The following is a 24,817-nucleotide window of genomic DNA, read 5'->3' on the forward strand; positions in this document are numbered from 1 at the left end:
GTACTTTGTATGTATTACACTGAATTCTTGTAACAATTCACAATGATAAGAGGCAAGTTATCAGAGGTTAAGTAATTTGCCTGTGTATGTAGCTAATTGATGAAGGAATAGGGAGTTGAACTCAGTACTGACTTTGAAGTATAAAAAGCCTATGACTTTTACACTGTGCCCTGAAAGTTCTGAAATGACTGTGGCATAATAAAATGAGAAAATACTCACTGTTTAAGTACATTTTAAGATTGGATTTATTTTACTAAGCTAGAGTAAAAATTTTGCACTTCAGTTATGTTGTTTTAGTAATGTATAGTTTAATTAGAAAATACACTTTTGAATTTTTCTTTTCCTTTCCTTACCTCCAGATATTCAAGAATTTTATGAAGTGACCTTATTGGATAATCCAAAATGTATAGATCGTTCAAAGCAGTCTGAACCAATACAACCTGTGAATACTTGGGAAATTTCCAGCCTTCCAAGTACTACTGTGACTTCAGAAACACTACCAAGCAGCCTTAGCCCTAGTGTAGAGGTAAGATAAAAAAATTTTTTTCTTAAGCTGCTTTTCAGTGATCAATTAATTGGGGCTACTAATTTTTTTATTTTATTAAAATGGATATTTTTTGGAAATATCTTTTATAATGGAATAAAAAGGGTGAGATTAAAAATATTTTTGAAAGGAAAACCTCAGAATTTCTGGTGTCCTGTATTAAAATGTAAATGTTTAAGGTCTGATTTAGACTATTAAAAAATACTTTGCATGATAGACCTCAGTGAGGTTCCATCTGTGTGATAATTACATGGAAACTACTTTGAAAAGATGGTTTTGCTCTGGTATTTTTTCTCAGAAATACAGTTTTTTGGTCCTGGGCAGTTGCTACATTTATCCCAAGAGTTCTCTGTTTATTGGCTTGTAGGATTGCATTGTTAAATCTCACTAGAGCCTAATCAATAAATCAGATAATAATAAAAGGACAGCATTGGTTCCAGCTTATAGTTAAAGCTGTCTGTTTGAGTTTTCATAACTGGTTAGTAATGTTCTTTCTTTTGTTGTGATCTACTTTGCTGGTAGAGTTAGATACTACATAACAGAGATACAAAATGGTTTGTAATGAGGAGTCTGTCTGAGGAACATGAGTCATTTGAAGGTGGTTGTCAGACTGAATTTGATTCCAGTGCCTTCCAGTTACTACTGGAGAAGTGCCTGGAAAATTGAATCAGGGAAAAGTAATGGTAGACAGCAACCAGGCAGCCCTTTGGTAATGAAGTAGACAGATTCTTAGTTTTCTCTGGTGTTAAGTAACACAGAAGTATGGAATTTTAGAGCAGGAAGAATCAGAGAACATCTGATTCCTTTCCTTCATCCTAAAGATAAGGAAACTGAGATCCAGAAGAAAATTAATGACTTGACCCACTTATTCAGCTAATTTAGGCAAGTCTGTCTTTGGATGTCAGACATCTTAAAACCCACTTCACAGTTCTCTGTTAACCATGGGATGTACTTACATTTCTCTTTGGTTAGAGATTCTAGTGTTACATTGCCTGTGTAGCCCTATTTTTCTGTTTTATTAGTTTTTCATCATTTTCTCTTAGTTAATATCAGTTTCCATCCCCTTTTGTCATTCGCACTTATATTAGTCCATTTCAAATAGATTTTTAAAATATTAATCAGTAATACAGTTTCCATTTCACATTTATTGTGGTCCTAGGTTAAAAAATTTGATTATGTAGGAAACATGTTAAATTTTAAGAGAATTGGCTTTCTTGTTTAGTAACTTAAATTATATTTTCTATTGTCTGATTTATGATACTCAACTATGATTATAAAGCATAGTGTTCTTGAAGTATATTTGTCTGTTTTTACATGAGATTGTTCAAATAATGGCTGGCTTAATGTAATCAGTAAAAGTAAATATTTATTAAGCTAAATAAGTGAATAGTTGTGCAAGTTGGAAGTTGACTTCCTTATAGATTTCAGTCTGAAAGATCAACAGTGCTTTAAATTCCATTAAGAATTGTAATGGAAATATTTCAACTTTTATAAAATTATGAAGCACTGGTACCTAGAATGCTTTTTTGCATTTCTAGTTTCTGTATCTCCTGAAAAGTATATTATGGACATGATAAATGTGCTTAAAGTGAATAGTAGTATCTGACCTTTCAGACTGCAAATATCAGATTTTATTAGTTAGAAATATGGAGGAGAAGGGAGTATGATTACAAAATGTTGCATAAGGCTTGGCACATGGAGAATGCTGTAGTAATGTTTGAAATCTGTACCCATTCTTAGATGGACTTATTAGTAAGGGGAATATAGGGATCCCTATGTCTATCAAGTCCTAGATTTTTATAAAGGGGGAAAAATCTGTGAGCTTAGGTCAATTAAAGGAAAGTACTGGTTTTGCAGAGAGGACAGACTGCCCTGAAGATGTTAGTCTGAAAATGTGAATAGTTTTGAAACACACTGGTGGATGACAGTTATAAGACTTTAAAAAAAAAAGCCAGAAATATTTGAAGGTTTGATTTCTGGTTTTTTTTTTTTTTGAGAGGAAGAAGGAAAGTATATTCCCCTGTTCAACTCATTCATTTATCCATCATTTGGACAGAAAACTTGTCTGAGTGACCTTAACTTGATCTCTCATTTCAGTTTCTACTTTAGACTTTTAGGGGCCCATGTGTTACGACTGAAAAGAGAATTGGATCATTTAATTCACCTCATATGTTTTATAGACTGCACCCACCCAAATTAAAACAAGTGCAGAAAAGTTTTTATTAAACTATAACTTAAAAGAAGTGAAAATCATAAAAATATTTTGTCTTGTACAAAATTTAGATTATCATCACATTGTGTATTCTTGGATTTAAAAAGTAAGGTAATCTTTTTCTCACAAAATTGCATGCAGCATGATCTTGTCTCTTTTACTTTTTGTTCATTTTTGCAGGACTATGTTTAAAGAGGGTTATTTTTGCAAGAAGTATTTGAGATTGATCAATTTCTACCAACACTTGGCTCTTTTATTTTCTTAAAGTAAAAATCTTTGTCCTATAAAGCATCTGTCCGCTTTATTTCTTGTCTTTTTTTTTTTAACAGTTGGTAACTGATCTAACTCTTGCCAGATTCTCATTTGTCATTTAATTTGTGGCTTTGTGACTGTATTTCTTCTATTTCTTCTGATGTAGTAAAATGAAAATTAATACCAATTTATTTTTAAAGTGGAATAATTAGTATTCCATTTTCTTGAAACTTTTTTTGGTTTTGATACGTCTCTACTTTGAACATATGCCTAGTGAGATGTTTGGAAATGTTTGCTTAATAATGATGACTGTTTTTGGATAATGGAGATTTTTTAGTACTTTTCTGTTACTTTTTAAAAATAATGAGCATGTGTCATTTTTATTAAAAAATCTATTTTAAAATAAGGGCAATTACTTTTAAAGATTGTAAGGAAGAATATTTGAAAGGAAGCAAAATGCAGGAGTAGGAGAAATTGCCTGTTTTAATGAGAAATTCCAACATCCTGTCTTAGTTCTCTTGGGCTGCTATAACAGAATACCATAGCCTAGATGGCTTATAAACAAGACAGGTTTATTCCTCACAGTTCTGGATGCTGGAAGTCCAAGATCAAATCACTAGTGAGGTCTCACTTCCCAGTTCATAGATTGTCATTTTCCTCCTGTGTCCTCAACATTGAGGAAGATGTGAGGGAGCTCTCTGGGGTCTCTTTTCTAAGGGCACTAATCCCATTTATGAAGCTTCTACTCTCATGACCTAATCAATTCCCAGAGGCCCCATTTCCTAATGCCATCACACTGGGGATTAAAATTTCAACCTATGAATTTGGAGGGGGACACAAACATTTAGTCTATGACAATACTATTCCTGATGATACAGTACATTTCAAATGGATCAAAGATTCAAAGGTTAAAAAATAATGAAACCATAAAAATAAGCTTTTAATGGTTTTGTATATGGAAAGCTTTTCTAAACACAGCAACAAAGAAGACTGAAAAATTCGAAGAAAAGTTTAAGAATGCTGACTTTGTGACATTCTTTGTGGATTGCATAAAGTTTGAACTTTGATTATAGAATTTCTGTATCTTGAAAGATACTGTGAACAAATAAATGATACACCAGGAAAAAGTTTTGCCACATTTATGAAAAGGAATTAATTTCCAACCCTTTCAACTCAAGAAACCTGCTACAGATCAATAAAAACTAAAAGGCCATTTTCAATAGGAAAATAACCAAAGGACATGAACAAGGAGTTTGGAGAAAAAGAAATACAAATGGGCCAGTAAGTCTATGAGAGATGTTCAACCTCACTTAAAAAATTCAAGTTAGGGGGAGAGGGTATAGTTCAGTGTGGAATGCATGATTAGCATGCACGAGGTCCTGAGTTCCATCCCCAGTACTGCCACTTAAAAAATAATTAAATAAATAAACCTAATTACCTCCCCCCAACAAAAAAAATTTTTTAATGCAAATTAAATTGACAGTTTTCAACTTACTTGATTGTCAAAAATTAATTAAATGTGAGGAAACAAATTCTTGTGCTGTTGTTGGGAGCATACAGTGGTGCAACAGTTTTGAAAGACAGCTTGACAGTATATATTCATCTTTTGATCCAGCGTCTGTCACAGATGTACTCACACAAATTATTAATACATATTTAAAAATAAGTATGCATGCTTATTGACATATTATTTGTAATGTTAATAAAAAACAACGGGAAAACAATCTAAATGATTGTTAGTTTCGTACGGCCATACAGCCACTTAATGGAATATAAAATGGCAGGCATAAAAATACAGTCTCTATAACTAGTGTATGTTATTAAGTGCTTGAAGCAAGTTGCACATCAGGAGGTAGAGTATGACTCTATGAAAAGAAAAAAAAATACGAGTTTAGGTAGGTTAAGAAGAATACACACTTAGTCCACTTTCAGTAATGTGCTCTTGTTTTCAAATGTCTCTGCTATCTCAAGTTCCCTTGTATCAGCCCTTCTGAGTTCATCTTTGTGGAAGGGAAATTATCTGACTCTGGTATAGGGAAGACATCTCTTTTCCTTTTCTCTTTGACTTTGTTGTGATTTAATTTTTTAAAACAATCCATCTGCTTTAATTTAAGTAGAGTTACAAGAGAGTAGAGTTAAAGCATGTATTCAGTCTACCAGGTTTAATCTGAAGTCTTGTCAACACTGACTTTTAAAAATTTATTGCCATACTGTATAATTCTCATACATAAAGGTCCACAAATTTTAAATGTATAGCTTGATGAATTACTGCATTGTGAATACATCAGGTCAGGGAGAAAAAAATGGAAGGACTGCTAATGGGTTCTGGAATTCGATAGTAATGATGGTTGCACAACTCTGTGAATATACTGAAAACAACTGAATTGTTGTATACTTTAAAGTTTGGTGAATTTTATGTTATGTCCATTATATCTCAATTAAAACAAAGAAATAAACCAATACCCCCAAAATCTCCCATGTACCTTTCCTATTCACTGACTACTCCCTTTTCCTCGAAAGACCATCCTGATTTCTAACACTATCCTTTAGTTTTGCCTCTTTTAAAACTATATATTAAAAGATCCATACAGTATGTACTCTAGCTTCTTACGCCTAGCTTTTTTCTTACATTTATGAATTTCATCCATGATTTGAAGTTTTTTTCAATATTACTGTTGTATAATCCATTATATGATATACCACCACTATATTTATCCATTCTGTTGATGGATATTTGGTTTGTTTCCAGTTTTGGGTTAGTGCTGCTTTCAACATTCTTTTACAGTTATTTCTGCCATAGCATAATGTGTAAATTCTTAAAAATCATGATACTATGCAGAGTTGTGCAATAAAAACCACAGAGCTTATGTCTTGAGAAAATGGGGCACTCAAAACTTAGAAGTTGGTTAATGCCACGTGTAAAAAAGGTAAGAACCTAATAAAAATGGCAGCACAGTTCCACACATGCTAAATGGCTAGGAAATACATAATATTACAATAAATATGGCATTTTACCTTGAAAAAAATCTTGTTTGCTATGGGAATGTGTCAGGGTTGCAACTTGTGAGTTATTGTTAAGCACTGGCAGGGAGAGTTATCTGAAATCGGACAAAAGGTTCTTACACCAATTGTGGATGAATGTGACTCGTAACACTCAAACTAAAGCCTGAAATATCTACCTTTTATATTTTCCTGTGTGGCTCATTTCATCTGGGTTCAATTTTCTGCCATTACCTAGTGTTTCTCATGGACAGGATTAAGCATAAGCAAACATGAAATCTGTGCTTTCTTTATATTATTCCCTAATATATCAGTCGCACTGGAACAAATTTGCATTTTTAGAACAGTATAGCAGAAATGAGTGTGCATGTTTTTTTGATGCACCTGTGTGCATTTCTTTTGTGTAGATGCTCAGTTGTGAAAATGATATGTTTAGTTTTAGAACCTAATGGAAACTTTTGTGGAGAGATTATGCCTGTTTTTATAATTACCACCAGTATGTGCAAGTTTCAGTTGTTTTCACATAATTGTCAATACTTGTCAGTCTTTTTGTTAGTAACAGCCATTCCGGATGGTAGATACGTACTGGTACTTCATATTGTATTTGCACTTTCCCTATCATTAACAAGATTAACAGTTAACAAACACCTTTTTATATGTTTATTGTTCATTTTGCTATCTTTTGTGAAGTGTCTAAGTTTTTTATATATTTGTTGAGTTATGTCTTCCATCTTACTGATTCGTACGTCTCTATCTGGATATGATTCCTTTGTCAGATGTATGTGCAATATATATTTTCTCCCACTCTGAAGCATGCTTTTCTTAGTGAAATCATTTAATGACCAGATTTCTGAAATTTAATATAGTCGAATTTTGAAAAAAAAAATTGGGGGAGGGGTAATTACGTTTATTTATTTATTTTAATGGAGGTACTGGGGATTGAACACAGGAACTTGTGCATGCTCAGCATGCAATCTACCACTGAGCTGTACCCTTGCCCCCAATATTGTTCAGTTTATGATTAGTTCTTTTTGTGCCTACTGAAATGTTTTCCAAGGTCATAAAGATATTCTATACTATTTGTAAGAAATTTTATTTTGCTTTTCACATTTATGTCTAATTTGTACTGCAGTTTGCAAAATTTCACATGAATCAACATTCCAGTGTGTCCCCATTTTTGCCTCTCTAGTCTAAACCACCCTCATTTCTTGCCTAGATTTCTTGGCCTATCTGCATTCACACTTTCACCTTTCAAATTTATAACCACTTTTGCTTACAAGATTATCTTTATAAATGCAAATTATGTCATTACCTTTCATTGGCTTTCCATTCCTCCCAGAATGAAGTAGGAAATCCCTAATGAGACTCAGAAATCGTAAATTATTTGACCACTGTCTGTTTCCCCACTTATCTTTTAGTACTCTTTCCTTCTTTGGCCACTGGTTCCTCTTAGCTCAGGGTCCCCACATAATGTTCCTTGTGCATAGAAGATTTTTATTTTGTCTTTTACCAACTCCTGCTCATTTATAGCATTCATTTCACATGTCAGTTCACTCATTTATTCCACAAATATTGAGCACCTGTTGTATATCATGCATTGACCAAGGGTCTTAAACAAAGCAAAGATGATCCTTGTCCTCATAGAGCTTACATTTTAGTGGGAAAGCAAGTAATAAACAATAAGTTAATACATAATCTAGTACATTAGAAGGTGATAAGTGATATGGGAGGAAAAAATCTGCAGCAGATTAAGGGGAGCAGGGATGTGAGATGGGGGTTGTGCTTTGCAGTTTTAAATAGGGTATTTATGAAAGCCCTCATTTTTGTGATACTTATTCAAAGAGTTGTAAGTTGATGCAGCTATTTGGAGGAATAATCAGTGCAAAGACTAAGGCAGAAGGAAGGCTGGAATATATGAGAAATAGCAAGATGGCCAATGTGGTTAGAGCAGAATGAGTAAGGGAAAGACTAGTGTGAGATGAGGTCAGAAGGTAAGATAGGGGCAGATCATGTTAAGCTTTTGTAGAGTTTTGGAGCAGAGGAGTGACACTATTTAACCTAACCTTTGAAAGGATCATTCAGGCTGTTTTGTTGAAAATGCGCTGTAGTAACAAGGGTGGAAGCAGGAGACCTGTTAGGCATCAGTTTCAGTAACCCAGTTAAGGATACATACAGGCTTGAACCAATGTGATAATAGAGGTGCTAAGTGGCTGAATTATGAGATGTTTTGAATGTAATCTCAAGGGTTTGAGGACAGATTGGAAATGAGTTGTAAGATAAGATAGAATCAGAGATCACTACAAAGTCACTTCCTGATAGAAACTTCCTTTACCCCTTAGATTGTCAGAGCTCCTATTGTTGCACTTTCTATCTCTGCTCGATGGTATTCATCACTGTTGTAATTAAATGCTCAAATGTACACTATTTTGTGTGTATTTTGGTCTCTCTACCTGAGTGTAAGTCTCTGAGGTTAGGGACTGTCTTATTTACTGAAATATATTAGTAATTGCACATAGAAGTCACTCAGTAAATATTTTTTGAATGAAGTGAGAATTGTGGTTCTTTCCATATTATAATTGAGTGATAGGCTAAAGGTGATTTTATTTTTCTGTAACTTTTTATCATAAAAAGTTTCCAAGTCCAGTAAAATTGGAAGAATAGACCAACAAACATCAATAGAAAGGCAGCAGTTACTAACATTTTATCATATTTGCCTCATCTCTATACGTGTATTTTGGAGAAACTATTTGCAAATCAGTTGCAGATACCATGCACATCATGCACGTAAAAAGGTTAGCTCATATCTCCTATGAGTAAGAATAGTCAAACATTCTTCTGTGTAACCTTAGAACTATTATCACACCTAAGAATATTAACAATAATTATTAAATTTTCTCTCCAATCCATATTTACCATTATTTCTGATCTATCTTTTAGGACTTAAAAAAATTAAGAATTCAGTTAAGACTCAGGTACTGCATTTGATTGTTAAGTCTTTATTTTTTATCTGGGTTTCCCTGATAACAGATCATGAGGCAGAGGGCTTATGTGCTGTTCCGTATTTTAGGAGTTCATTCACTCCTTGGGAGCACAAGTGAGGGAAAAGGTGAATAAACTGGGAATAAGGAATAACTTAATTCAAGGATTCTTCCTGCCACTAAGTGTAACCGATTGTTGGATCCTGGGTATTGCATCCCTGAGAAGCTGTATATACTATATTCAAGGAAGGAAAGGAAAAGAATTTGTCTACTGGCTTCTAGTGAGCAACAGTTCCCATACATTTCAGGGTTGTGGATTTGTGGGTGCAGGGGATATGGTATTTGGTTTTGAGGTTTACAGGAAAGCCCAAGTGAGGAGGTGAGAGGATGCAATGTGGACAGGAGGCCAGGGGCACAAGGTGTTGCTAGGGCTCCTCAGGGTGAAAAGCAAATGTGAAGATCTGGGGGCAAACATTGAAACGAGTCAGGAGGGCACATACTGAATCTGGTAGTGTCTTTACTCTCTCATAATCTAGACAATAGACCTCCCATCTTTCTTTTCCCCCGTTTAAATAGCTAACTTTTTAAAAAGACCCTCTCAGTTGTTTTATAGACTACCACACATTCTGTGTGTGTTCAGTAGTTTGTTTCTTCACGTTGTTGGTCATTCTACTGAGTCCCATATTTCTGATAACAGGAAGTTAGATATAAAGGTTGCTAGACTTATTTTTGATAAGCAGACTTCATAGTGGTATATCGTACTTCATATTGCATCACATCAGGAAGCACACAATATCAGGTCGTTGCATTTGTGATGGTAAGTTTGATTACTTAAAGGCGTTGACCTCCAGATCCTCCATTGTATAGGTATGTTTTTCTCCTTGTAGTTATGAAGTATTTATAGAGATAGTATTTTAGTACCTTGTATTGAGTAAATTTTCACCTGATTCACCCATTAATGATCCTTGCCTGAATCACTTATTTCATTAGAGGTTTTAAAACATTGATTTTCTCTTCTAATTTTATCATTCCATTTGTATTTATTAGTTGGTTTTCTTCTGTAAAAAGTACTTTTCCCCATCAACTAGGGATGAACCTTTGTTTCACCTAAAAAGACATGGTTAAACTTCTATATTTTTTTAAATGACTAGTTTTTGGAGTAGAGTTTGTGTGATAATTCCCTTCAAAGGTGACTAATAAGTTTTCCCCCTATTTCTTGCTCTTAAAAATAAAAGCTATCACTATGGACTGAAAGATTTTATGTATTTAGTGTTTACAGTCCATTTCAGTTGTTGTTCTTTGGGTACTCAAATTACTTCAAATTTGGGGGAGCCCTTGAAGAGATCTCTCCATGTCCTTTGACATGCCCACATTAGTCTTTGAGCACATCCTTGCATTCTGGCACAGTTTTCCCAAGTTCATTTTGAATTTTCACTGCCCGAGGACTAGAATCTGCCAGGGATAATGGCTTCTGTTTCTCTGTTCCATGCGATTGCCTTTTCTTTGAGGTGTTTTCTTTGAGAAGTGAGACAGTATAGAAGCAAGTGACAGAGTCTTAACTTTAGCCTGTTGCCTCAGAACTAGTGAAATACAATTTGAGAAACATTACTGGTCTAAAAATATTATGGTAATAATTTTAAAAATCAATACATTAGTGGGGAGAGTATAGCTTAGCACACACGAGGTCCTGGGTTCAATTCCCAGTACCTCCTCTAAAAAAAAAAAGTAAATACATAAATAAATAAACCTAATCCCCCCCCCCAAAAGGAAACTTAAAAAAAAAATTAAAACCAATACATTATGTTCTTTATTCCTTTCTTAAAAAATGTTCATGTGTTCCATAGGAAAGGATTATAAAAATAATCTTATTGTTTTCAAATTGCATAGTTTTAAAGGGTACATTCACATATGTTATTATATTTTGAGATGTTATAGGACAGTGGATTCTTGCAATGTCTCCTAACATAAATGAGGTAAGCCAGATATTGGTCCTCAGTGCTTGGAGCTGATACTGTAGAATTCAGCAAACTGTAGTTTAGGAATGTTGTGACTGCCCAAACTTATGTTATTACCATGTAGAGAAACTGAAATTAGAACTCAGAACTTTAGGCTTCAAAGCAGACCTTTTTATCTTACTTTATTTAATAACTTTCTTGGTAATTGGACTTGTTACCTAAAGAAATGAGAATATCACAATAAAGTTAATAAAATGAGAAGAGAAAAGAACTGTTTTAAAAGAGATAGAAACGTAACAGTCGAGTTTGTTTAAAAAAAAAAAAGAAAAGAAAACATTTAACCTAAGAACATAAAATCTCTCCCTGCAATAATGGCTGCCAAAAATGTTTTGGTATATATATCCCAACTGGAATGTCTGTACATTATCCATCTTGCATGGCCCAGCTCAGAAACCTTCTGTGTGGTTTTCACTCATCTTTTCTCTGAAATGAGTCCCTTCTGAATGCCTATACCACTTTGCACTTTAATTATGGGACTTAAATTTTACTATTATTCTGGACCCTTTTCCAATCTCTCTCTTTCAAAATATTTATTATTTTGGAAAAAAGGGTGTATCTACAGAAAAGTTACATGACTAGTAAAATAAACTGCCTTTTTGTCATATTTGCTTGCTCTCTGTACACATACACACTTTTTATTTTTGCTGACCCATTTGAGAGCAAATGGCAGATATCATGATCTTTTACCCTTAAGTACTTCAGCATGTATCTCCTATGAACAAGGTTATTCTCCTTAAAAAAAATTATTTTATTTTATATGAACATTTTAAAAAATATCAAGTATACAGTTATCAGACTGAGGAAATTTAAAATAGATAATGGTGCTATTACCTACACAGTGCTATTACCAGACCATGTTCAAATTCAGTACTTTCTTATCTTTGGTACCAACTATCTATAATTCTATATCCTTAATGCAGACCTCCACTTCAGTTCTTAAGAACTTTGGGAGACAGCTGACCAGATTTTATAGTACAGCTTCGTGAATTGTCAGTTTTGAATTCCTGCCTTCAGAATAATTGACCATTCTATGTACTGGAGGTCAGCTCCTTTTCTTGTTTCATTTATCAATGTCCTTAAGGTTTTTATCCTTCTTCCTGATGCTTTTTTCCCTCTAGCAGAATGTCTCTCTCTCTCTCAGACAGTACATCCCAGAGACACAGTTTGAACACTCTCTCCACAGCACCAAATTTATAGTGTTGTCTCATTTAATTCCAGTTTTTAAGTTATGTGTTATAAAGAAAGAAAATGTACAGAATTTGGAATAATGCACAGTCCTTATGCAAAGACCCTGTAATTGAAATTTTTCACCAAGACCAAAACAGACAGGTGTATTAAGTGAATTATACATTAGATGTCTGTGCAAGTGATTTTGATGACCATTGAGCTGTTATTTTTACATTCACTATTGTGTAATTTTTAAGTTTATATCTATGTTAGTCTTATCCCAGTGTTTAAATGTTAGTTGCCAGTGCTGGAACTGAAGGACATACCCCTAAATCGGTAACTTTGAAATGGAAATGAAATATAGTGAAATACTATGAGAGAAATGAAACAACTGCCATAATGTGCCAAGCTGTTAATCTAGGAGAAAACTTGGCAAAATACTATAGTTACTAAGAAAATAAAGATCTGTGTTAAAGCCTAAGTATGCCACAGTGGTTGTAGACTTATGTGCTGCAAGAAGGCATCCTCAATCAGTCTTAAGTTAATGAATTTTGATTATAAGATGTTTTCAGTAACTCATTTAAATAATTTTGATTGTTATATATTCATATCTGCATCTGTTACTGTCTTCAGTATTAGAACACTAATATCTTCTCATGTGCTTTTAAACCCTCCCCCCTTTGGTTGGATTGCCAAAGGGATACATATTGCAAAAATTCCTAACTTTATATATAGAAATATGTTTTCAATTATGTGAAAGTCACCATCTCAAATAAATACTACAGCTCTATTGTGCTTTTGATCTTTTTCTCTTTTGGAACCGCATTCTCTCCACTCCTCATGTTATATCTGTAACTTCATTCTCTTGGGCCTTTGCTCCCTTCTTTCCTTTATCCATAAAGTATGTTCACAGATTCCATTAAAAAAAAACAGACAGGAAAAAGTTCTTTTCAGTAGGACCCTGTAGCACTCCTCTTCCTAACTAAACTTCTTGAAAAAAGGAATTTACATTTTTTTATTCTTTTCTTCTCTTTTTTTCTCATTCCCAATATACTGTAACCTCACTTCTGATGCTTCTTTTTCACAGTAACTGCTTGCTCTTTCTCAGTTATCTACCTCAAAACAAAACAAAACAATAAAAAACCAACTCTGATTACAGAGATAATTTAGGCATATATTACAACATATATACAGAGACATGTACATTGTCAAAAGTCAAGTCTTTTTAAAAATATTCTTTCACTGAGACAACCACTGTTAACCATTTTGGTATATATTTATTCAGCTTATCCTACATGTTCATGAATATATTATTTAGCTCATACATGTATATTTAAAATGAGAGCCATATATGTATTATTCTATAACTTTCTCTCCATGTCTGTACATTTAGATCCACTGCGCTACATTGTATAATGTAGGGCAAATTACTTAATTTCTCTTCTTTTAGTTTCATCATCTATGCAGTGGAGATGATAACAAAACTCACCTCTCATGGTGCTTGTAAGTATGAAATGGGAAAAGTTATATAAAACTTAGATCAGACTCTGACACACATATTAATTGCTCAATAAATGGTAAATTTTAAATAAAAATATTTTTGTTAAAATGTTACATACTCAGTAATTTATCAGTGTAGCAAAGGTTAAAGAACATTAATCTCTTTTCAATATCATTTTAGCTTTTTACCTTCCCTGATTTGTTTTTGGTGGTGTTTGCTACAGTCTGCTTTCTGCTTTTGAAAATTGTTTGTCATCTTGTCCTGTTGGATTGTCTTCTTTTTGTGTGAGTGTTAATTAGGAAAAAAAAAGATTTTAGTTATACAGAAATTAAAGACAATATTTTGCATAACTGTGTACCTATTACCTAGCTTAAGAAAACAAAATGTTGTGGTTGAGAACCCTTTATTTTCCACCCTGATTACACTCTCTGCCTTATCGCCCAGAATTAACCATTTTCCTGAGTTTGCTGCTTATCATTCCCATATACTTTACATTGTTATAATCTTCTTCATGGGCTGAGGGTTTATTGAGTTTCTTGATCTGTGGGTTTACAGTTTTTGCCAAATTTGGAAATTTTTTTCTCCATTATTTCTAGGTATTTTTTCTGTTCCCTCTACTTTTCTTTAGGGACTCTAAATACATTTATACTAGATTGATTGAATTTGTCCCATAGCTCACTTATGTGATTCATTTTTTTCAGTCTTTTTTCCCCTATATTTTGGACAGTTTCTATTGCTATATTTTCATTTCATTAATCTTCTGAAGTATTGAATCTATTGTTAATCTCATTCAGTTTTTCTTTTCAGACATTTTAATTTTTTGCTCTAGAAGTTTGGTTTTGTTCCTCTTTTATTTTCTATGTCTCATTAACATGTTCTTGCTTTCCTTTGTATTCATGAATATATGGGATAGATTTATAATAATTTTTAAAATGTCCTTGGGTACTAATTCTGTCATCAGTCATTCTGGGGTCTATTTTTTATTTTTATTGAAGTATAGTTGATTTACAGTATTGTGTTAGTTTCAGGTATACAGCACAGTAATTCAGGTTTTTTCTAGATTATATTTCATTATAAGTTATTGTAAGATATTGGGTATAATTTCCTGTGCTATCTTTGTTGCATATCTATTTTATGTGTAATAGTTTATATCTGTTAATCTTGTACCCTTTGTTGCATATCTATTTTATGTATAATAGTTTATATCTGTTAATCTTGTACCCTAATTTGTCCCTCTCTTTTCCCTCTCCCCTTGGTAACGATAAGTTTGTTTTCTATGTCTGAGAGTCTGTTTCTGGGGATCTGGGGTTTTTTGTTGATTGTTTTTTCTCCTCTTTGAGTTATATTTACCTCTTCTTTACATATCTGGTAATTTTTTTTTTTACTGGATTTGGCAGATACTATGAATTTTACCTTTTGGGGGCCTAAATATTTTTGTATTCCTTTAAATATTCTTCAGCTTTGTTTCTAGATGCAGTTAAATTACTTGGAAGAAGCTTGATCCTTTGGAAGCTTGCTTTTAAGCTTTTTAAGTGGATGAAGCATCCTTTAATACAGGGTTAATTTTGTCCCAGAACTCTTCTGGGTACTCCACCCAGTGCCTGTATATTACTAGTTTTTCTATTATTCTTGGCCCTATGTGAACTCTGGGGATTGTTCCACCTGTTTCTTTCTAGGCTTCTTTCCCCAGCCCCAAGTTTCCTTATATGCATGACTGATCAGAACTAATGAAGACTTGAGAGGAACGCTGTAGATCTGTGGAGCTCTTGCTATGCTGCTCTCCTCTCTGGTGCTCTTACCTGTGAATTTTAGATACCTTGGCCTTCTTGAATTCTCAACTCTGTCTCGTTACCTTAGATTGCTGGATTTGTTTAGTTTCCCCCTCTCTCTGTTCTGCAGCCTGGGACCTTTTTCCAGGCAGTTACCTGGGCATTTATGAGAACACTGTCCAATATCTGAAAATCATTGTTTTTTATTTGTTCTGTTTTTTTAATTGTTTTAAGGTGGGAGAGTCAGTCTGTACCTATTCTATCATGGTTGGAAACAATTGTCTGTATATAAAAAGCCACGATATTCTAAAATACTGTTAATTATCTTATGTGTCTGAATATTAGATGAGGTATGGCCATCCCAAAAGGCGTATATTTGGGACCTCTAAAGTTGCTCATATTACAGAGTAATTTGTAAATTATTTTGCATAGCAAGTGACTGTTTGAGAAGAATACATTGGATCGAAATGTCCTTAGTGCCAGTTTGGATGGTTTTATAAAAGATGCAATGAGTGTCGAATTTAACACAGATTAAATCATCATTCCTGAGTATGACCTTGAAAATTATAAGCATTGGGTATTATATGCAAGGATTTTTTGGAAAAATTAAAAAGTGTACTAAAGAGTAATATAGTAAGTGATTATATTATTGAGATTAAAAAAAAACAAACAGGAAAAATTGTCTATTATGTGAATAGGTATTAGCAGTGTTTTGGGATAAAATGTCAGGTGATAATCTGAATGCATGGATTTAAAAAGTGCAGCATCTAAATAACTTAGATGGAAGTGAAATTGATGTTTGAGATCAAAATGATGAGTTAATTGAAAAAATGGCTGTAGTTACTATGATGACCCTAATATTTAAGGTGAATGTGAAATTTGACTAAAATTGCTTTCTGAATATGAGTGGGATAAAATAATATTTTAATAATATGTTGTTAAATATTTATATGTTAATTGAGTCCATTTAAAGTAGATATTTGATTATTTTTGAGTTGGCAAAACTATTTTAAATAGTTTTTTACTGGGAAAATGGGGTAGCCAGTGTTTAGAGTCATTTCAGACTTTTAAAAATTTTGTGATCACCTATAGTTTAGCTATTAGAAAGGCTATTCATTGATTCAACAAATATTTATTGAGCCCCTCTTGCATTCTGGTCACCATGCCACTTCCCAAGTGCTGGGGATAAGGAAATAAATACATGGGACATTCGTTAGTCTTGCCCTATTGGAGTTTAGAATCTAATGAATTTAGAAATTGAAACATATGAATGTTAAAAGTGGAAGGACTCTTAGAAGCCACTGGGTTATAAAATTTTGGTCAAGGGGAAATTGGGACCCCCCCCCACTCCCCACCCCTTAGCCCCCGCCAGAAGAGTATGACTACTAAAATATTACACAGTTTCAACCCTGTTAATGGGCTGAAACGCTATTTCTGACTCTTCGTGTAGTGATTTTCAACTTCAGCTGTTACGAGGTTTGCCAGACTTAAGAATGCCTTCTCTCTCTGGGGTAGACTGTTTTAGATATAATGAAAGTTACACATAAACACAGAACTCTAAGGGAGAAACCAGCTAAAGAGTTCTGCATACCTCTTTATTTTCCCATGCAGAATAGAGTGCCTAGTCAGTACTTACCTATTACTTACATTGTTTTCAGTATTCTTCTAAAAATAATAAACTTTGTTTAAGGAGTCATGAGCCTTGATTGGGTTTCACTCTTTCATGTTGGGAGCAAATGATTGTTGGGGTGGATGGGAAGAAGGAGATGCTCTCAGTCTTAAACCGAGTATGTAATGCCCAGGCTATCTGTTCTGTGTGGAGGAAAGGATGTGTTGGCCAATGATGACATTTACTTCTGCCCACCCTTCAAATCTTATAGCTACATATGTATATATATAGATACATAGCTGTGACTGGCTTGTGTTGAGCACTTAAAGCATTATTGTTGAGCATTGTTTTAAGTGCTGTGCATTTATTACTTCATTTAATCTTTAACAGTCACATTAGACTCTGTTCAAGATAAAATCCTACTGGATCTGTCTTGCATATATCCTATTAGACTTGAAACAAAAGGCTATCACCTGATAACCAATCAATAATAGTAATAACAATAATGATGATACTTACTATGTGATAGGTACTAAGTGATATACGTGTATTAACTCTTTTGCATCACCCTTTAGAGTGAAGCGTAGTTTAGTATGAGAGTTGCTGATGCAGCCCATGATGTTTGAAACATTATGAATAGGAGTAGGGTATAAGAAGCAAATGGGAACAGTTCAGTTGTTTGAATTTGAGGCCATTTGTAGTATCTGTAGACTATGAGGAAACCTTGTGGACAGAAATTACAGGTAATACTCTCCCATAAGACACATTTTTTACAGAGGAATGTGGCTGTAAGCTATGAGACTGAAAGCCAGTTGCATCCCTATGCTTTGTCCCCTGTTGGCCTGTCTAGCTTTGTTTCCGATGATTTTGAGGACAGCACGTGAATTCGAAGTTAGGCTACTTGTGGGTTAAAAACTAGTCTTCTTGAGGAGTTTGAAATGGTACATAGTTACTATCATTTTGTGGTGTTTTTTTTTTTTTTAAGGGATTAGATGAAATGGATTTAGTAAAGGCACTAAAGTTATAAGCTAGCTTCATTGGTAAAATGTTACTATTACCATTTTTAATAAAGGGAAAAGAGGTGAGTTTTAAAGATAATATTTTAAATTGTTGCATTTTGTTCTTTCTCCCCTTCTCAAAAATACCACATGGAATATTCCATTCATTACTGCCTGAGAAAGTCATTACTTTGCAAGCTGCAGTTGCTGAAATGGTTTAGTGGAAGAAATGTTTGCTTGCCTTTTTTTAAACTGATTTTTTTTCCTTTTGGTAGTTGTTTTTTGAATATTCAAACTGTAGCAGGCAAGGAGAAGGAGATTTAAATTAAATCGGGGGAATTTCTTTGTGGAGCATTTCATCAGATGACTCCTTGTCAACCTCGTATCTTGAAAAGAGGGATTAATGAAATAGCATCTGAAGCAGCAGTGAACTCTTATGGAATAAACCCTGACATCTTCCAAGTGTTTTGTGGGATAATTTCAAGTTCTTCAGATACAGATTACATAAAGAAGATTGTAGGGCACGTGACACTTTCTGGTTTCTGTATTTCAGGTAGTAGGAAAATTGCTACCTCTAAGAATGCATCCTGGCAAGATCTTGCCACAGTTATAACTTTTCATCAGTGGTTTTATCTCATAACTTTATTTTTATTTTTTATTCATATAGGCAACTTAAAGTAGTTTGCAATAAACTGCTTTATGTATTAAATATTGTAATGGTAGAGTAATGGATTGCCTGTGCATTGTAACCACAAAGGTAAGATACAGTATGCTTTCTGCATTTGTTAGTGACAGAATGTGAGGAACCTTATTGCTTATAATATATTTTAAAAATAAAGTGTAACCATTGTTATATATTTGAAAATAGATATTTGAATCCATGTGATGCTTAGTTTATATTCTTTAGGAAAGGTAATATTCTGAAATGTGTTTCATATAGCTAAATATAGTGTATTGAATGGATATTTTTTTCCCCTCAGACTTACAGGAAGCATTTCTCCCAACAGCAAAGGTTTATAGGGCCCTGATTATATTTGAATCTTACAAATATATTCTTAAAGTTCTCCCCTTCTACTTTATTTTCTGTCCTCAAATGTCATGCTGGTTGAAAGTATAACTCATTTTGAGAACATTTTCTGGACTCTTATTTATTTATTGCAAATTAATTTTTAAAAGAAGAATAGTCAAGTTCTGATTGTGTTGCCTTTGGAAAGGTGTTGATAGGATTTAAAATGATTAAACGTGTGTAAGAGTATCCTAAAGTATTTGTTTTAAAGTCTGTTTTGTTCATTATCCTCAAAGTGTTACTTCGCTTAAGCTCTAAGTTTGGTTTCTTTTATTTCTGAGCACCAGTTTGTGGGCATTGTGTGACTGGAAAATTCAGTATGCTTACATTTAAAATTTATACATTTGTTTTTAAAATACGGGATAATTTTTTTGGTTTTTATTTCTATAAACTTATGATGACACATAGTGGTTGTTAGACAAAATTGTTGAGATTTTAAAATTATGTTCAGTAATAAAAGAATAAGTAAATTTGTGAATTCTGAAAGTAGGCTCTTCTTTTATAGTGAATTATTTTCCACAACAAGAGAAAAGCAAGAAGACTGATCGAAATTAGTTTTGTATGCTTGTCGCTCACAGAGTTGTAGTTTAAACAATAGGAATTTTGATCAGATACTAACATGCCCATTATCTGGTCCCATTCTGTTTATAAGGGATGTCTTCCACGTACCTGTGTGTAAACGGTCTTGTCAAAATATTCTTAAAGAATGTTTAAAGAGCAGTAAGCCTGGAACACAGGTTTAGTTTAGGTTTTTTTCCCTCTGTAAGTTCTTTTCATGGATGTCTGTCATTTGCCTTTTATCACTTTGTTCAGTTTAGTTTTTATTTCTGATATTATAGTAAGATCATTTGAAATGATCTAATTTTTTCTGCCCTGTCCTTGACAGATTTTTAAAAATTGCATTTGGCCTTTTTTAAGCATAAGGGAGCAACCACTGTAAAAAAAAAAATTGTGTGAATCAATATCTAAAGTTTTTACAAATTTTTATTATGTAACTGTTAAAGCAAAAATAGAAAAGATGTAGGTTGGAAATTAGGAAGCCTAAAACATTATTTGTAGTTACTTTTGAAAGAGCTAAATTAAAATAATTTCTTCTATTATTAGAAATAAAACCCTTTGCACATATTTAACCAGTCGCTACAGCAAGAAAAGCAAAAATCTTAATTTTCTTTTCAACTAAAGTGTTAAAATGTTTTCTCCCCCTTGAGTCTTTTCTTGCTTTTCTGATCTTTAGAGAGCTTTATGGTTTTATATGTGTTTTTAAAGTCTGACAATACAGTTGATGTAATTTTATCATGTTAATACTAAAACACCTTTCCAAGTGAAATTTTTTTCATCATCCGCCTCCCCTCTCTCCCACTTGTGTAGGCACGGTGAGCTAGGTAGGCATGTTGCATCACTGCTACCATGGATACCCTTAAGAACAGGCATGTGGGTTGAGCTAAAGCAATGATGATTAGTTTTCTGGACTCCCCCCTCCCCATAACTATATGTTCCTCACAATGAAGATTTATTTTAAAACGTTTGCAAATGATTAGGTTGTGAGATTTGATGACTAAATCATCACTGTTACAGAACTACAAAATTTTGGCCTCCAATTACAATAGTATTAATGCCATTTACTAAGTTAAGACAGTCATAAATAGCTCTACATTCCTTTTCTGATTAATATATTTTAAACACGAATGTAATGTTTGTTTTGCCTCGTAATGGAAATTAAAATGAAAATGTATTTCCTCTCAAATTGAATTTTTAAAAATATAGTTCTGGGGAGGGTAGGGGGTATAATTCAGTGGTAGAGTGTGTGCTTGGTGTGCATGAGGTCCTAGGTTCATTCCCCAGTACCCCCTTTAAGGGAAAAAATAATAATAATTTTTTTTTAAAATATTGTTCTGAATTTAAATATTTTGCAGGGGAAAAGATCCTCATGAGCATTTCTCTTGTGGCAGTATTTCTAGTTACTATTAGTATACCTACATAGACCTTTAGGTAGTTTAATCAGCTTGAATGTAGTATTTTATTTTGTACTTTTCCACATAATGTTTTTCTAAGAGATATTTGTTTTTGTGTTTGTAATTCCTTGTGTTTTTAGCTCCTTTGTAAATATATGTCAATTGAGGTGGAGTTAATATTGTTAGGGGGCCAGGCAGAGATGTGCAGTTTTTTCAGGCTCATTATTACTGTAGGAAAATTAAGTTAAAGTATATGGGGTCCAACAAGAGTGATTTGGGAGTGTGGTATACAGTATGTTTTCTTTTGTTAGCAGTAAGCATTATGTGTAAACTGCAGCATCAGCTAAGGGCATTCATACTCTTTAGTATAGGGGTTTCCCACTTGTCTGTTAACTTCTGAGAAAGGGAGTTGCATTACTTTTGAACCAGAATTTCTTACAGTGGAATCATGTCTTTCTCCATTTTTTGTTATACTGTTTGTTGATCAAGTAGAAAAGGGATGTTCTTTGTCTCTATTCATTTTAGGGTTATTTAGCAGAAGTTTAGGTGGCAGGAGAAAGACCTGGAGAGAAAAAAAATTTCCTGTGTGTTCTTGATTAAGCTTATTAGAAAGAAGAAGAGGAGCTTTCATATTTCAGGAGATTCTCTTTCACTTAGTACCAGTTGTTATTATTTTTATTATTTAACTTGTTTGTGAAAACTTGGGTCCATACTAAATGCGGTTAGGGCAATATTTGAAGTCTGTGCAGTCTAGGGGAGTCTCTTCCATTTAAGGAATTGCCCATACATATGTTTTAGGAGTTGCAGACCAGGTTTTTTTTCATTATTTTTATTAACAGGTCTTTTTTTTTCAACTCTTGTGAGGTGGTTCCTTCTTTGAGATCTTCATACATAATGGTTTCCTGTTTGCAAGTCCTTGCCCCTAAATCTTACGCTTCAGATTCTAGCATTTAGATTATTTCCTCAGGGAAGCGTTTCTTAAGGCCCAAGATTAAATAAGATCCTTCTATAAGTATACTTTACTTTTCCTTTGTAGCACACAGTATGTCATCCATTTGTGTGATTCTTATTTCAGTGGACTACAGACTTTACAAAATAAGACTGTTTTATTCTCTCAGTATCCCCAATGCCTGTCCAAGTGTCTGAGTGTCACAGAGTGGATACTCAGTGAACAATTGTTGAACAAATGAAGCTTTGACACAGATGTTCCAAATTTGTAAATTAAAAAAAAATGAATATTTTACTTTATAATGCATTTTAAGTCCAATTTTGAATATTATTATATGTTGATATCCTGGAAAATTGCCACTAAAATTTATGTATCTTTCAGTATTTATTATGAATTCAAAAGGATCCAGAAAATGGCCCATCTTCCCAGTGTTTTCCACCTCTTTCTTAGTTTATGGTAGGGATGGAGTACATTATCTTTTCTTGTCTACTATTCACTTAAATATTTGACTGATTTGTTGACTGGTTGTGTATGTAAAATGTTTTTGTTTTTGTTTTTTGGCTTATACTTAATTTGGCAAAGTCCGATCCTTTTTCATTTTATAGGGCTTCCATCTATAGGCTGCAAAATGTTGACTAACAACTTAAGCACTATCCAGTAGAGCTTGATGCAGTGATGGAAATGTACATCTTTACTCTTCTATCCACTAACACATGAAATATGGCTAGTTTAGAGGAACTGAATTTTAATTAATTTAAGTAGACTTAGATTATTGATCTGTAACAACCATTCCTGTACACCAGCCCACCCTTCACTTGTTTACTCCTGAATTATTTAAACATTTTTTCAGTGGGTAGTAAACTCAAATATTATTCAAAATAAACTCAAGAATCAAAAATCATTAAAACATTTATATAGGTGTGTCTCACTTCTATCCCTTCTTTCCCTGGCCCCCATAGGAAACTATTTTTATTTTCTATTTCTTTCCATTGTTTATGCTTATAGAAGAATTAAGAATGTTTTGTTTCTCCCTTTCCTTATACAACAGATAGTGTGTTTTATATTTATGCAATCTTTTGTCTCTTGATAGTTTTACTTGTAATATCCTGAAAGTCTCTCCATTTTAGTGCACATGGCTTTTTCTTGTTCCTTTTTACAGAAATAACAATATTTAGTTGTGTTGATTTATCATGATTTCCTTAGCCAAACATAGGCTTTTTAATAAATGACCTGTAACAACTGGTTCTAGCTGGACAAAGATGAAAGTTGGATCCAGACCTAATACTGTATATATGAAAAATGACAAATTTTCAAAAGTTCTAAATATATTTTTGCCAGGCAGTAAAGTTCTTTCTAACCTCTTTACTACTGTAAATGGTGCTTTAGTGAAAAAAAACTTGTATATATCATTTTTATATTTGTGCAGGTATATCTGTATCATGTGGGATTGCTGGTTTACAGAGTAAATGGGCTATAATTTAGGTAGCTATTAACCAGATTCTTCTCCATTGGAGTTGTACCATTTTGCATTACCACTAGCAATGCATGACATGAGAGTGATTGTTTCCCTGCAACTTTGTCAACAGAATGTATTTTCAAATTTTCATATTTTTGTTAGTTTCTTGGGTGAGAAATGGTGTACAAAGGTAGTTTTAATTTGCACTTCTCATATATTTAAGCAAAATTTATTATATTATTATATTTTATACTGCTTTTCTTTTGGGTTGTTCGTTTTTTTCTTCTCAATTTCTAGGAACTCTATATACCAGCTTAACCTTTGTCTATGAAATGAGTTGAAGATTTTTTTCTCATACCTTGTTATGGTGTTTTTTGTCTCTTCATTTTGCTTCTCTGGCTTATGAATTTTGAGTCTTAGTAAGACCTTCCACATTCACATTCCAGAGTTACAAAGAATTCCACCCAGATGTTACAAGGAATTCACCCAAGGGCTCTTTTGGTGCTTTATGTAGGATTTCATTTTTAAATCTTAGGACCATTTGAAGATTATCTTGATGTATAGTGTTAGTCGTGGAACTAGTGTAATATTTTTCCATGTGGCTACCCATTTGTTCCAGAGTCATTTATTAAAAAATCTGTATTTACCCCCACTGAATTGAGATGCCACTTTCTGACAAACTCCTGTATGTATTTGGGTCTATTCTGGACATTGAATTCTGTTTCTTTGGTCTGTCCATTCAAGAACTTTACTGAAGCTTTTTAGTATGCCTTAACATCTAAACAGTTATTCTTTCTCTTTGATTCTCTGTTCTTGAGTTTTTTCTTTAAAAAAATAAAAGACAATTCTTTCTCATTTGTTTTTCCATATAGACTTTAGAATCAACTTATATGGTCTGAGAAAGTGTTTCAGTATTGGGAACATCCTCTACATAAGTACTGTTGCCCCTCCATATTCTCAGGTTCTGCATTTGTGGATACAGAGGAATGTCTATACTGCACCATTTTATATAAGGAACTTGACATCTGTGGATTTTGGTATTTGTGGGGATCCTGTTGCATACCTTCCCAACAACTCTTACAATCTGCCAACAAAAGGATAGGCAGTAATCTTTTTGATTCCCTAGCCTGAGGAGCAGGATTTTAAATTCATCTCTTAGAGTTCTTATCAGCTGATTTTTGTTTAATCAAAGACTCATTTAATAATACTGTTTAATAAGTTTTGTCCAAGTTTACCAGTTGACTTAAATTGCCTTTTGACTAAATGAAATACGTTTATTTCTGGTTTGTGTTGGTTGCCTAGAGGGCTGTATTGAGAATTCTAGCAGGCTGAAGGAAAAGTGTTATCAT

The 24,817-nt window shown here is 33.4% G+C and overlaps 1 protein-coding gene across 11 annotated transcripts in view; it reads left to right on the forward strand.

The window, feature by feature from the left end:
• DLG1 (discs large MAGUK scaffold protein 1) overlaps window positions 1-24,817 on the forward strand; it is a 228,839-nt gene that overhangs the window by 12,262 nt on the left and 191,760 nt on the right. For all 11 annotated transcript variants that reach the window (XM_064493982.1, XM_064493986.1, XM_064493998.1 and 8 more), the window contains exon 4: window positions 360-526. In XM_064493982.1, coding sequence (XP_064350052.1) covers window positions 360-526 — 167 coding nt within the window. The remainder of the gene's footprint in view (window positions 1-359; window positions 527-24,817) is intronic.

The sequence above is a fragment of the Camelus dromedarius genome, chromosome 2 (assembly GCF_036321535.1).
Source record: "Camelus dromedarius isolate mCamDro1 chromosome 2, mCamDro1.pat, whole genome shotgun sequence".
Taxonomy (NCBI): Eukaryota; Metazoa; Chordata; class Mammalia; order Artiodactyla; family Camelidae; genus Camelus; species Camelus dromedarius.